The 16,396-nt window shown below is 33.1% G+C and overlaps 1 protein-coding gene across 1 annotated transcript in view; it reads right to left on the bottom strand.

Moving 5' to 3' along the window:
• Window positions 1-16,396, bottom strand: part of LOC145293015 (uncharacterized) — a 125,075-nt gene that overhangs the window by 85,678 nt on the left and 23,001 nt on the right. The window contains exons 5-7 of the mRNA XM_080139291.1: window positions 13,889-14,018; window positions 8,534-8,636; window positions 5,671-5,748 (exon numbers count right to left, since the gene is read on the bottom strand). Coding sequence (XP_079995417.1) covers window positions 5,671-5,748; window positions 8,534-8,636; window positions 13,889-14,018 — 311 coding nt within the window. The remainder of the gene's footprint in view (window positions 1-5,670; window positions 5,749-8,533; window positions 8,637-13,888; window positions 14,019-16,396) is intronic.

Genomic DNA, 16,396 nt, shown 5'->3' with positions numbered 1-16,396 from the left:
CGTTTTAACTGCAGAAAAAGCAAACCAAAGGGAAGACTTCCTGAAGGATTTGAAAACTGAATTTCCCAATGTTTTTGCCGAAGGACTAGGACTCTGTATTAAGACAGAGGCAAAATTTGAATTAAAGAAAAATGCCACTCCAGTATTCAAACCTAAAAGGAATGTGCCTTTTTCAGCGATGGACGCAATCGAAAAAGAGTTGGATAGACTTCAACAACTGGAAGTCATTGAAAAAGTTAACCACACAGATTGGGCAAGTCCAACCGTGTATGTAAAGAAAAAAAATAACAGAATAAGGGTCTGTGGAGATTTTTCAACGGGTTTAAATGACTGTCTATTGGACCATAATTATCCCCTTCCGTCCGCAGAAGATCTGTTCTCTAAGCTTAACGGAGGAAAAATTTTTTCTAAGATAGACCTCTCAGATGCTTACTTGCAAATTAAGATCAGCGATGAATGCTCCAAATACTTAGGCATAAATACTCATAAGGGCATTTTTAAGCTAAAGAGGCTTCCTTTTGGATTAAAGGTTGCTCCTGCTATTTTCCAGCAAATTATGGACACGATGCTGGCAGGGTTGGAATTTTCAATGGCCTACCTTGACGATATCCTAATTAAAAGTGAAAATTTGCAAGATCATAAGAAGCATGTAAAAGAAGTATTCAAAAGAATACAGGAATTTGGTTTTAAATTGAGCCCAGAAAAATGCGATTTTTTTATGAAAAAAATTAAATATCTAGGTCAAATAATCGACAAAGAGGGTCGAAGACCGGATCCACAAAGGACTGAAGCAATTGAAAAGATGCCTGCTCCAGATTCAGTGACAAAATTAAAATCGTTTTTGGGATTAGTTCAATACTATGCAATTTACATCCCTAACATACATAATTTAAGAGCTCCTCTTAACGAGTTACTGAAAAAGGGTGTTAAATGGAACTGGAATAAGGAATGTGAATCTGCTTTCCAAAATATCAAAAGATGTCTACTGTCAGACTTAGCATTGGCACATTTCAATCCAGAAAAGGAACTAATACTAGCAACGGACGCCAGTGATTACGGTGTTGGCGCTGTATTACTTCACAAGTATGAGGATGGTAGGACAAAAGCTATCGCCCATGCTTCAAGAACGTTGGTTGCAGCGGAGAAAAATTACAGCCAAATTGAAAAAGAGGCGCTGTCGATAATATTTGGAATTACAAAGTACAATCGATTTCTCCATGGACGATCTTTTATTTTGCAAACCGACCATAAACCCCTACTTACCATATTTGGATCAAAGAAAGGCATTCCCACACATACTGCGAATCGATTACAGCGATGGGCTGTAACCCTCTTAAACTATCAGTTTAAGATGGAACATGTATCCTCAAAAAAGTTAGGACACGCAGATGCATTATCACGGTTGATCCCTAAAAGAAGCGAAAGTTTCGAAGAAACGGTAATTGCTGCGCTTAAAGACGAAAGTGAATGTACAAGTTCAATGTGTAATATGATACGTGAACTTCCGGTAACTTTCGAAAAAATAAAAAAAGAGGCAGTAAATGACATTTTCATTAAGAAAATGAAAAATCAATTGGGATGGATAAAAAAAAATAAAAAGGTAGATCAAACAACGCCTTTTTCCATCTGTGAAGATGTGCTCATGTATGGTGAGAGGATCGTAATTCCACTAACGTTACAGAGGAAAATTCTGAAGGAATTTCATACAGGTCATCCGGGCATTTCGAGAATGAAATCCCTTATGAGAGGATATGTGTACTGGCCTGGTATGGACAAGGAAGTTGAAAAATGTGTCAAGACATGCAGAGGATGTCAATTAGCAGCTCGAGATCCTCCAGTAAAAACGACGCCATGGCCAAAGACGGACCTACCCTGGTCACGTCTGCATATTGATTATGCGGGACCTATAAATGGTTATTTTTACTTGATTATTGTAGATTCTTTTTCAAAATGGCCAGAAATATTTAAGTTTAGACATCCAACAGCAAAAAACACTGTGAGTGCGCTTAATGAAATTTTTAGCCGTTTTGGAGTGCCAAAAACCTTAGTGAGCGATAATGGAACAGCATTTACTGCTCATGAATTCAAAGAATTCTGTGACTCACTAAATATTCTACATATAACAACACCTGTGTACCATCCACGATCGAATGGGTTGGCCGAAAAATTTGTAGATACGTTTAAAAGGGCACTTAAGAAAAATCTTACTACGGACACAGACGAACAATGTATTCAAACATTTTTAGCAATTTACAGGGTGACACCAAATCCTAATAATAATGTCAATTCTTCCCCGGCTGAGCTAATGTTTGCAAGAAAGATAAGATCTGTCTTCGATAGGCTGCTACCAGAGAAAAAGAAAGTTTTCAAAAAAGAAAACCTTAATACCAAGTGCTTCTCCCCAGGTGAAAATGTATATTTCAAAAATTTTCAAAATGGACGAAATCAGTGGGTTGAAGGTATTATCAAAAAAAGGATTGGGAGCATGGTCTATACCATCCAAGGATTAAGTTTTGTCTGCAAAAGACACAGAAATCAAATACGTCCCAGACTGTCTCCAAATGTGGAAGAGACACCAATGGAAACATTGTGCGATATTTTTGATATACCAAAACCAGCGTGTGTACCGCAAACAATGAATATTTCGCCTGAACCGACCATACGGGCTGGACAGAAACCTTTACCCCGGGTAACGCTGACCAGAAGGAAAAGCGCAAGAAAGAGAAAAGTTACCAGGAGATTAAGCCCTGACCCTAAAAGGAAGAGGTATTTAAGCTAAAATCAGGAAGATTTCAGCTTCAGGGGGAGGTGTTGTGAAGGAACATAACTGGCTATACACCGGTTACAAACTGTATATATATATTGGACTGTTTGGCAGACAGCGGCAGACAGCGGCAGACAAGCAGTCGCAGTAAGACGGATAGTCTTACGTGTTGATTATCAGACTTTCTTCCCCATACTTGTTACTATGTACTTCTATTTACCTTAGGCGAGCAGCCTTACGTTTCTGTATTATAAATAAACCCCATTACACATACCACTCGGTGTAACTCACGTTTGTCTTTATTTCCTAAGTATTTAGGAATATAACATCCTCACATTCCATGAGCGATGTTTCTGACAAAGAAGGAAAAATTGCTGTTTTCTGGATTAGAATCAATCCCATTTAACATTTATTTTTGGGAAGATTTTGACCTTGAAGTAATATTTTTTTTAGCATCCATGTTTGTCATTGTCTTGTTTTACTAAATGTTCACCAATTACCAAAACCAAAATTCACTTGATGCTCATGAGATTATCAGTTAACTGATGAATAATACTATGAGAGGATTGAAAATAAATGGAATGGGATCGACAAAGTAGAATTACTCGGCAAGTATTTGTTGACATTGAACTTGAAGACGACCATGTTGTAGTTTGCAAGGAAGCAGTATTGTTTCCCAAGGGCATTTAATGGCGATACAGTAATGTCAACTATTGATTTTTTTCTCAGATTTAAATTCCTGTAGCAATTCAGCAGTAAGTTAATTTTTTTTTTTTTTTTGCAGTGGCAGTAGAAATTCTTGCTGCGAATGCAAAGAAAATAATGAAATTCTTCTTTTCATATGGTACGATCAGTATGCTATTCAGTGTTGTATCTCAGCATTGTTTCCAGTCGTCCTAGATTTCTCTTTGCCACTGGACTCAAACAGCGCCAATTCAAGAGAGGTGTGGTTGGAGATTGCGCAACCCTTGCTTCACAATTACACATGCAGCTGCCCCTACAGGGGTATCCTTTGTCTTTCGAGACTGAACAGAGGCATTGAAATTCTAGGTTAATCAGCGCTAAAGACTATTAACTATATCGGATTGGTGGCTGTTAAAATCACTCTTAGCTCAAGTAGTGAAGACTTTCTTAAAGTTTGGCAAGCCTTTTGGCGATAGTGTGTGATAGATTAGAAATCGATGTATGAGACAAATGAGCATTTATAAGATACTCCTTTTCTTTCTTTGTTCGTTCGACTTACTCTTTCTTCTAAATATTTGGTCTTTTGTCCTCCATACCTTGATTAACAATCTTATTCAGCTTTCTTTTGTCTACCTTGGTGAACAATTTCATCTCAATTATTCTTCTGACAAACTTATTTCCTCTCTTTTTGCTATATTCTTTGCTTTTTTTTTTTCTTACTTTTTAACACTTGATGAAAGGGAGACGCCGATAGTATCAGACACCTCCCATGCCCAACTTGTTATTTATTACATAAATTATAAAAACAAAACATCACACAGTATTATCATATAAGTATTATTACATAAGCTATACACAATGTATACATGCATATTACATAATTTATGAAACAGTAGTAATGTGATAGTCAACTTTTTGTCCACTTAGACTATAGGTTCTCAACCAAAGGTAAATTTACCCCTAAGGGCTTAAAAATTATATAGTCGCAGATAAATAATTGAAGTACCTGATAATTTAAAAAATAAGTATTTCTTTTCAGATTGTGTCATGTCTAAGAAACAATACAAATTAACTTCATAATTTTCTATTTGATTTTCTTTATTTTAGTGATATGAATGAATAATACTATTTTTAATACAATACCTAAAATCCTAAACAACAAGTGAAGCATGCACGGTCCCCCGTGAGTACACAGTGAACGAGGCATAAAGTTCAGCATTTGCCCACCCCCCACCACCACCATTTAGCCCCAAAAGTCCCCAGGAGACATCAAATCTTGGTGAAAATGGACAAGCAGTGCAGTTTTAGGCTTTATCATATGTAAATTTTAATTCTGCACCATGCAAAAACAGAAATGACTAAATCCATCATTTGCGCCCCCCCCCATTTAGCTCCAAAAGTCCCCAAGGCCTTACCATATTTAAATTTGAGTTCAGCATCATGCAAAACTGTTAAATAGACATACGCAGAAAATTTTGGACAAATATGGTAAAATAGTCCCAAAAATGGAGTGTTTTTATTAGCCCTAAAAGAGCCCATGGGGCACATCCAAAAGTTATTGTGAAGTATAGATAAACAAAATTATATAGAAATCAGTTGTCACAATTTTTCAGAAAGTTTTATAAAAATCCAAGTCATCAATTTTTTATTAATAAGGACAAAAGTGTCAATTTTAGCCATTTTCACTCAAAATGCACCCCTATGGTGGTAACTGGAGTTTTCCCGGAAAATCCGTTCTGTTACTTTTTTTTACTCATATCATGTTTAATGTTTGTGCAAAATTTAAAAAAAATTCTAAGGCCTAGTTATTAAGAAAAGTGCGTACAGACGAATGGACGAACAGACAAGGGTGAATTTACAGGTCCACCCTTCTTTTGTCGGGGGACCAATAAAAAGGTTCTTTTTAACATTCTTGTTTTTTTGGGGTTTTTTTTTGTCATTTTATGATGGCTGTGAACTATTTTTATAGGAGTAGGGGAGTAAATGGAGAAATACATAAAGCCAAGGGTTCAATAATGGAGGAAAGGTTGAGAATGGCTGACTTAGACTCTTCCACGCATTAAAATTTGCTCTTTTCCTTAACAAGCCCCCACCCCCACCCACACACACACACCTTTGCATGTGTCCCTTGTTTTTTGAATCCCATGGTTGTTCTTTCTAAATCGAATGACAAAGAGGTCCATATGCAGTTTGAATAAATTAAACAAAAAAAACACACTTACATCAAGTACAATAAACGCCTGGAGAGAAATAAACAGATGCAAATTAAACTCTTTGATGTCAATCAAGATCAAATTCATCTAAAATGAAAATCGAAAAGATATCAATAGAAAATTAAAATCAATAGAAAATTAAAATTAGAAAATTAAAATTAATAGAAAATTAAAATCAATAGAAAATTAAAATTAGAAAATTAAAATTAATAGAAAATTAAAATTAATAGAAAATTAAAATCAATAGAAAATTAAAATTAATAGAAAATTAAAATCAATAGAAAATTAAAATCAATAGAAAATTAAAATCAATAGAAAATTAAAATTAATAGAAAATTAAAATTAATAGAAAATTAAAATCAATAGAAAATTAAAATTAATAGAAAATTAAAATCAATAGAAAATTAAAATCAATAGAAAATTAAAATCAATAGAAAATTAAAATTAATAGAAAATTAAAATCAATAGAAAATAAAAATCATTAGAAAATTAAAATCAATAGAAAATTAAAATCAATAGAAAATTAAAATTAATAGAAAATTAAAATCAATAGAAAATTAAAATCAATAGAAAATTAAAATCAATAGAAAATTAAAATTAATAGAAAATTAAAATCAATAGAAAATTAAAATTAATAGAAAATTAAAATTAATAGAAAATTAAAATCAATAGAAAATTAAAATCAATAGAAAATTAAAATTAGAAAACTAAAATTAATAGAAAATTAAAATCAATGGAAAATTAAAATTAATAAAAAATTAAAATCAATAGAAAATTAAAATCAATAGAAAATTAAAATCAATAGAAAATTAAAATCAATAGAAAATTAAAATTAGAAAACTAAAATTAATAAAAAATTAAAATCAATGGAAAATTAAAATTAATAAAAAATTAAAATCAATAGAAAATTAAAATCAATGAAAAATTAAAATCAATAGAAAATTAAAATCAATAGAAATTAAAATCAATGGAAAATTAAAATCAATGGAAAATTTAAATTAATAGAAATCAAAATTAATAGAAAATTAAAATCAAATTCGTTAAATTTAATCATTTCTATGCATAGGGTTAAATTCGAAACTTTTTAAACGATCATTATTAATTTTAGAACAGAGATGTAGGATGTAAGTGTAGGTAATATGGGCTGTATTTAGTTAAATTTAGCTTTAATTTCTTCTTAAAACACCTTCAGCTTAAGCAATAAATCTTAGATATTTTTTAGAGTCTAAATCATGTAATAGATTTTGATCTAGATCAGAATAAAGATTTTCGGCATAATGATTAGTAGCATCATACGTTGATTTTAATCTTTGTAAGGGAACATAAAGGTGGTATAGATATGTTCTGTGCAAGGAATTGATTTTATCTCCCATCTCTCTCTCTCTCTCTCTCTCTCTCTCTCTCTCTCTCTCTCTCTCTCTCTCTCAGTTGCCTGGCAAGGCCACAGGGGCGACAACCGAAGCAGCAAAACTGAAGCTGGCCTGCAGGACACTATATACAAATGTAGGCAAATTTGGGCATATTTTATATATAAAAATGTAAACAAATTTGGGCATATTTTATTAGTTTGAAAATATAAGTTCTTCTTTACCAATTGTCTTAAAATTTTAACCATAGAATAGTATTCTAATCTTTAAAAAGCCTGCAAATTTTCATGTAGTTTCGTCCCATAGGACCAAAGATATGAACATTTCAATATGCACTTTGGCTACTAGTATAGATATATCCATAGATAGATATACCACCGTTTTTGGCAATTTTATAAGTTCCAAATCTCAGCGACTATTGATAAGAATTTAACAAATGAAAGCTCGTTGGAAAGGTAATGACCTAAATTGTGTAGTGGACTATATGACATTTACCCTTAAGGTCGTATATTAATTGGATCATCCATCATCCAGAACCTATTTTTGGCACTTTTTTACAGCCATAAAATGTTTCAATCATAGTCATTTGTTTTCCTAGTTTTGTATATGAATTACAAAATATCTGATATTTCCCCCAAACCTTTGGCCTTGATGGAGAGGAGACTAAAACTTGCTGCTATCGTTTCAAATGATCTGAAATAACAGCAAGAGGAGACTTGATTCCAAATATTTCTCATATGTTATATCTCCCCTCTTTGGTTTTCATACATAAAGTAAATTTCAGTGTATAAGGATTATTTGATACTGGAGATATTCATAATCGTACCCTATTTTCAAAAGAGGGTAGATATAACAGATGAGAAATATTTGGAATCAAGTCTCTCCTCGCTGTTATTTCAAATCATTTGAAACCATAGAAGCAAGTTTTAGTCTCCCCTCTATCAAGGCCAGAGGTTTTGGGGGAAATTATATATATATATATATATATATATATATATATATATATATATATATATATATATATATATATATGTGTGTGTGTGTGTGTGTGTGTGTGTGTGTGTGTGTGTATGTGTGTGTATATATATATATATATATGTGTGTGTGTGTGTGTGTGTGTGTGTTCATTATTTTCCATATTGTGTTAAATTTTATACTGCTCTCTTGACTGTACTGTGTACTGACATGCAGAAGTTTAAATGTAATGTAGACAAACATCTTGCAACTCAACTTCCCACAATTGTCTGCTGAACATGATCCCAAATAGTAGCCCGTAACATTCCAGTGATAATACGCTTTTTTGGGATCGAAAGAGTAAAAAAAAAAAAAAAAAAAAAAAAAGAATAAAAATAGCAATAAAATTTCAATTTCTTAAAGCCGCCCAACAAATGCTAGCATGTAAAACGAACATTAAATTGATGATGATGATGATGATGATGATGATGACGATGATTCAATCATTCTTTACAATAAAAAATATATAAAAAAAAGCAGCCATTACATACATAGTTTATTACGAGTATGTAGAAATCTCGAAGATTCAAAATGGTTTCAGTGTGTCTGCTGACTTTACATGCATCCTTTTTATTATCGACTTTATCATATACGCTGAAAATAGAATAAAAATAATAACAAAAATTCTAACCTCTTTTACCAATGAATGTTTTCTTTTAAAACACAAAATGCTAAAATCCAGTTTACCACTGATGCGTTAAAGAATTTCTTTGCCTGTATATCTACCAAAGCAGCAGCAGCAGCAGCAGCAGCAACAGCCAGCAAACATTGTTTAAGAATACCAACTCTTGAATAGATAAGATGTCAATCAACATCTTTCAGATAATCAGAAGCATTGAAATATGTATCTCTGCATGTTGCAATATTTCTTAGGTAATATGAAAACTAGTGATCCCAATACCATTACTGATTCTGTTTTAAATTCCTGATTTCGATCCAACTATCGATTCTGTATTAGTTTTCAATTCCTATACAATTACTAATTCTGTTCTAAATTTCCGATTCCGATACAATTACCGATTCCCATTCTCATTCTTTTTAGATTTCTAAATATTTAATTATAGAATTGTTTTTTGTTTTTGTTTGTTTTAATTTTGAATTGCCATAAAGCACAAATAATAAGTGCATATACTTCCGCAAAAGTAAAATTTTTGGAAGATGGCGCACTTTACACATCTAGACCTGGAGATTGTCCATGCTGGAGCGTCCAGTGGACAGAGACAGGGGGGGGAGAAGGGATGTCTTTTTTGCTGCTTCCTGGATATCTCTGCTGATCAACCATAATTTCCTGATGAAGTTTCTCAAGAGACAGATGGAAAAATACGGCCTGCAAACTGATTGGTCAGTTTATGCCCTGCAAACTTATTGGTCAGTTTATGCCCTGCAAACTGATTGGTCATTTTATGCCCCGCAAACTGATTGGTCAGTTTATGCCCTGCAAACTGATTGGTCATTTTATGCCCCGCAAACTGATTGGTCAGTTTATGGCCAAATCACTTAGCAGGAACATTGATTCGTGAGAGAAAAAAAGACAAAAAAAAACAAGCATCGACTATCTACAACCACTATATACGATTCCACCCACTCTCAATCTGTGCCTAGATCTAAACACAGATTCCATGAACAAAGCTTCTTTCTCAGAACTGCCCGCCTTTGGAATACTGTTCTGCTGGCCTGTTTCCCGGTTGAATACAACATCGTAGCCTTCAAATCCAATGTAAACAAATTCTTGTTGAGCCGTCTCCATAAATAATCACATTCTACCCAATCTACACCATTAACGATTAGTACACTACCACCTTACATTCATTAACTATTATCCTCGAGTGGCTCTCGAGCCTTGATAAATGGTGACTCCCAAGTAAAAAAAAAAAAGTTTTCATTTTATTTATGACTGCTACAAAACTGTCTCTTTTATAAAATTCTTTTCTCCTTGAAGATTACAAAGTATAGCGCTTTGATGTTCATTTCTAAAAAACAACTTATGCAGCTGTTGTTCACATTAACGACACACCTGACCCTCTCACATCCGTTGTTATACCTTCTCAGAAAAGATTGAAATGTATTTCTCACAAAATTAAAACTGATTAAAGATTAAAAGATTGGAATGTATTTCTCACAAAATTAAAACTGATTAAAGATTAAAAGATTGAAATGTATTTTTCACAAAATTAAAACTGATTAAAGATTAAAAGATTGAAATGTATTTCTCACAAAATTAAAACTGATTAAAGATTAAAAGATTGAAATGTATTTCTCACAAAATTAAAACTGATTAAAAGATTAAAAAGATTGAAATGTATTTCTCACAAAATTAAAACTGATTAAAGATTAAAAGATTGAAATGTATTTCTCACAAAATTAAAACTGATTTAAGATTAAAAGATTGAAATGTATTTCTCACAAAATTAAAACTGATTAAAAGATTAAAAAGATTGAAATGTATTTCTCACAAAATTAAAACTGATCAAAGATTAAAAGATTGAAATGTATTTCTCACAAAATTAAAACTGATTAAAGATTAAAAGATTGAAATGTATTTCTCACAAAATTAAAACTGATTAAAGATTAAAAGATTGAAATGTATTTCTCACAAAATTAAAACTGATTAAAGATTAAAAGATTGAAATGTATTTCTCACAAAATTAAAACTGATTAAAGATTAAAAGATTGAAATGCATTTTTCACAAAATTAAAACTGATTAAAGATTAAAAGATTGAAATGTATTTCTCACAAAATTAAAACTGATTAAAGATTAAAAGATTGAAATGTATTTCTCACAAAATTAAAACTGATTAAAGATTAAAAGATTGAAATGTATTTCTCACAAAATTAAAACTGATTAAAGATTAAAAGATTGAAATGTATTTCTCACAAAATTAAAACTGAAATTCGATTAAAAATCTGTTACATTTATTATGTTTATGAAAAAATGTAATCGTCCAAGTCCATAACTAAGTGAAATTATGTTGAATACATTAAGATAAAACCACTTTCTTTCACCTGGTAATTCTGAAATGTTCAGGGTGTGGATTTTACATGGGTAGATACTTTATTTAAACAAATTTTATGGTGAAAATTACCTACGCACATTACACAGAGGCGAAAATTATACATGTCGACGGTACTCTCGATTCAGAAACACCTTTTTAGATTATAAAAATACTTTTAAAACGTTACCTGTTTATTTGTAGAGAGGTCACGGTGTGGGCTGAGTTCACTCTATTAGTTTAATGTAAATTGACCATCTACATGAGAAAATATCACCTCACCACTTGAGAGTCAATTAACGTCAAACTTATATAGTATATAAATTGACTACTCTTCTTCATCTACATATTAAAGCAAATTCCAATGAAGCAGAGAAAGAAAGCGTGGAGCAATTAGAGCCATTTTCTTTTTAATGTTCATAGAGATCACTTTGCGATTCAGTCGCCACAAATGCAATTCTAAATTATTCTAATTTTATGCTATAAATAAAGAAGTAACATACCTACTATTTGATATGATAAATATACAAAGTCATTTACTAAGAAGTTGTACTTATACATTTTTTTTATATATAAGATAAAATACACCATAGATTTTTGGTCTGTGACATCTGTAAAGAAAAGACCGTTCTGCCGAGCCTCGTTTTTTTTTTCTGCTGACGTCAGACTGGTTGGTTCTAAGTATATAAACAAGACACTTTAACGAAACTGGCCACATGCTACATATGGACATTTTATCTTTTATCTAGTAATTGTCTGGTGTCTTTAAAACAGATAATGATAGATATATAATGATATAATCAATCGTCGTTCCAACACTAATAAAAGACAAACACACTAGTTTCTTTCAGCACTAATACACATGAGCACGTTCCTAAAACAAGCCTAGACCATTGACCAAAGGCAGGTGACAGACAGACAGACAGACAGACAGACAAACACACACACACACACACATACACACACACACACACACACAAGAAACATTCACAGAGTATCGAACACACAATGATAATATATACACATTTACACACATGCATATACTATCACACTAACTAAACAGAAGCAAGCGTATATGCACATATACATAGTCTACTAAACTCAAACATAATCATACTACAGCAGACAAACACGTCTATGTAGGTTAAACGATTTTCAGTTTAATAAATTTGACAAAAAATAAAACAAGCATGCCTTAATTGCTATGTAGGAAGGGGTAGAGTATAAAATTACATAGGAGCGGATACAGTGGCGCAGCACCTGCTGTCCAATTTTGCCTTAAATTGCTGTGGCATTCGTGCATTTACTACATCTCCTGAAAATCCATTCCAAGATCTAGGAATTTTGATTAAGAAAATGACCTTCTTCCAGTTCATTTGAAATTGGCAGTAAAACAGTTTCCAGTAATATTTCTAGTGGGTCCTGGATAGTAGATCATTAACGAGATGGTAGGCCAACATCCAAGTCTTCAAATATCTGCATGGGGAATACAACGAGGACTGTCTCAAGATGCTTCCTTTGAAACAAGATTGTAGGACCCGTGGGCATTCTTTGTGTTTGGATAAGAAACGACATCGGAAGGGGGCAGTTTGGTCTGTTTCGAGCACACTTCTTCTCTCAGCGTGTGGTGAACGTGTGAAGCCAGCTGATGAAAAAGTCACTCAATACATTCAAAGCCAGACTAGACAAACATTGGACGAATCATTCGTTTTGCTTTTACTACAAATCTAGAGATGATGTGTATTGAGTAATAGTAATCTTGGGTTTTTTATCACCATATATTGTATTGTATTGCATTGCATGAGGTCACTGCAAAATTGTTGTCGCTCGAGAGAAAAAAGGTTAAGCTGCTTGAGTCAGCTTTTGTAGGGTAGATCCCATAGATGCCTCCACCATTCAAGTAACCACTCTTTGAAATCTCATCAGATGCTGGATACTACATGTTAAACATGGAGCAGAGGCTTGGATACCATACTTCAGCAGGAGGGTAGATGAGAGCGACTAAGTGATTAACGACATGGACTGACAACCCGTGTGTACCAAGTTCAAATCCAGTTCGTTCCATAGAAACACTTCCACTTAAGGATGTTGGCCACCTTCACATGGCTTCTCCTTTAAGTACATGATGTCTTCCTAGAAATAATTCTAACTAGAAAGATATTGGAGAAATGAATGCCAACAGTAATCATCTGATTCATCCGAAAATGTTCTTATCTACAAAAAGATACTGTACACCTGGTTGCTAACCAGGATGATAACAGAACTCTTCACAACGAGCAGCTTCAAAGACTAAATCTGTTTTCACCTGAGCAGTGATGGATGCGAAATGATTTGATTCTGGTATACAACATCATCAAGGAAAATTTTAATGGAAGTCTCGAGGAGTTTTACACTTAAGCGCTAAGTCATGGTCTCTTTGGCCACCTGCAAAAGATATACCACCTTCGTTTTTGGTTCGATAGAAGAAGGAGAGAATTCTCTGTCCATGCTCTGTGAAACAGTCTGCTAGCAGATGTTATGACGATAATCACTCTACCCAGATTTAAAGCAACTTTGGACAAACATTCAGACTTTGTTTTGTATTTTTGTAGACTAGAATGTATTTATCCTCATACGATGGTTTCTCACATTTCTCACACTTGACCTTGTGTCTGACCTCCTGGAAAGGAAGTAAATAAAATAAATATTTTGTCTATTTACATGACTTGTTGCACTTTTCTATTTTCTTTTCTTTTATTTTTTGTCAAATAAATTTGATTTGATTTGAACTAAAAAAATGGAGTGAATTATGAATGGATGAAATAAAAAAATAAAAAAGAAGTGAATTATGAATGGATGAAAAAAAAAAATCTTACCGTGAATAAACCATGTAATCGATCACAAGCGTCAAATCGCAAACGAAAACTGAATTCGTCGTCGATCGTTTAACTTTTCGTGTTTTCCGATTTGCTTTGAATTTGGTACCAGGAACACGAAACACATGATCTAGAATTTATGAATGAAATACGCTGTTAACATTGAATGATTAAGGTTGTTAACTCAGTAGAAAACGTAAAGAAAGCAGACAATGATATCACTGGCAGACGATGTTTTCAAGGTCTAACACACATTGTGTGATTTTAGGCCTTTTTGTGTGTGTGTGTGTGTGTTGAATTTAAGAATTATGCTCATTTGACACAATCAGATCGGGTGAATGAAATATTAAAACATTGAATTAATTTTGTGACTGCAGTCGAGATGGAACTTTGAGTGACACCTAGAGGTTAAAGGTTACTCGAGAAACGAAAGTTGATGAAATCACATGGATTCTGTGTAGAGAGAATTCTGTCTCTTCCTGGTGACACTGTAAGCAAATGTAACACGTAACATTCATTTGCTAATTTGAAAATTTCATTAAGGTCGGATAATTCTCTAATGTTTTTAGATTTTTTTCAATCAGATGTATACTTTCACTTTTGTTGCTCATCCCCGATGGAGAGGACTGCACAATAAAAAGGTTGGAATAACAATATTATCTATCTATCTATCTATCTATCTATCTATCTATCTATCTATCCAGAAAGCATGCAAGTAATCCATCACTTTCGAACAACTGTTTCTCTCTCTGGTTGCTCTCTGACTATTCTTTTCTTATTAATAAACCTCTCATAAAAACTAAACATCGGCGTCCGAGTGATTGTATCAACAGATAATCGAGAGCCTGGATTTTTGACACGTTGTACATGAAGGTTTCTATTGAAGAAAGTTATCCAGTTTGGTAGAAATTATGTTAATATCTTTCACACAAGATTCTGCATAACAGTCTGTTTAAGTGTTGTTGGCATATTGATGCTGATGATGATGGTGATGATGCTGCTGATGATGAAGATTGAGCTTACGTTTATCATGACGTAACATACCGTAGCGGTATTGTTGTTAATGTTGTTGTTTTTATGAGATGGGTAGGAATTATGTTAAACCAGCTGTCCCTATCCGGCATTGCCAGGGATGCAGTGAAGTTTTATTCATTTACACATTTCTTAACATATATATAAAAAAATAAAATAAAATTTAGCTGTAAAGCAGTTGACTCCTAAATTATTCTTCAATTTAAGAATATAAGTTAATTTTTACTTTTAGGTAATTATTTTAAAATGTTACATATTACCAGTGGTTTAAGCTGGACTAAGTAAATTTTCAAACTGTCAGAAGAAAACATAGGAGGAAGTGATAAAGATGGACTTAAGAGAAAGAGGGATAAATAAAGACCTGTCCAGAGATAGGTTAGTTTGGAAGTCAATTTATTAAAGTCATCCAATGCATGCCGACAATGTTGCATCAATTCTCGTATATGCAAGTAGCGCTTGGACTTTTATCAAAAGATTTGGAGAAGAAACTTGGTGGTGTGTGTACACTGGAATGCTAAGAGCTTATCTTAAGATCTCTTGGAGACAGCATCCACAACTCTATGGGCATTTTCCTGAGAGAGAAAGAGAGAGAGAGAGAGAGAGAGAGAGAGAGAGAGAGAGGGAGATTAGATTTGCTGGTCAGTGATTGGCTAAGGATGAAATCGTCAACACTGTTCTTTTGCGGATGCTAAAACAGGGATGTGGTTCAGTAGGGAAACTGCACAGAAATTATATCACTGAACTAATGAAAAACTCACAAAGCTCCTATGAAGACCTACCTATTACTGACCACGTCGTGGGAGTAGAGGAGAAGATGTGACACCGATCCTGGCGGTCAGGGGAAGCAAACTGGTCCAAAATATTTGCCACTTTAGTATCTTTTGAGATGCTATTTGTTTGATTCCCTGATTAGTGTGACTAATGGAAATTGTCGTTTGGGATATAAATTGATTTTCTTGTTGGGAGAGTCACGAATTTTCATCAAAGAAAGCGAGAGCAACGTCACTATAATAGAAAGTTTAGTACTATTGTTAGAATAATTCTTACGCAGCTAATGTCAATACAATAATATGACGAAAAGACAGAGCAAGATAGTGTGAGAGGGTCAGAAGATCCGTGACACTATCACAATTACTGGAGAAGGGGTAGGAAAAGGAGAAGAAAAAGAATGATGATTTTTACACAATAAATGTGATAAATTTCCAATAGTTTCGTTTAAAATATAATTTTAAAGCATCTTTATGACGAAGATGTAAAAAGAAGAAATACGTAAGAGTTCAACCTCATTCATAATGCTTCTGAAACAGCTGCCGATGCCAAGAAAAATCAATTGTGTAATTGTGTGACACCAAAGCCAATAAATTATAGACAATTATTTAAATGGCTTTTCCCCTGTTGTGTTTGTTGCTGGCCCTGTGCAGTTCTAGGAGATCAATCTTTCCAGGTTTTTTGCCTTCTCCTTTTAAGAAAAGGTTA

This window comes from Euprymna scolopes, chromosome 14 (assembly GCF_053919585.1).
Source record: "Euprymna scolopes isolate OS-2025 chromosome 14, ASM5391958v1, whole genome shotgun sequence".
In the NCBI taxonomy this organism is placed as follows: domain Eukaryota; kingdom Metazoa; phylum Mollusca; class Cephalopoda; order Sepiida; family Sepiolidae; genus Euprymna; species Euprymna scolopes.
Note: the sequence above shows the minus strand (reverse complement) of the source record. Positions and strands in the feature narration are given on the sequence as shown.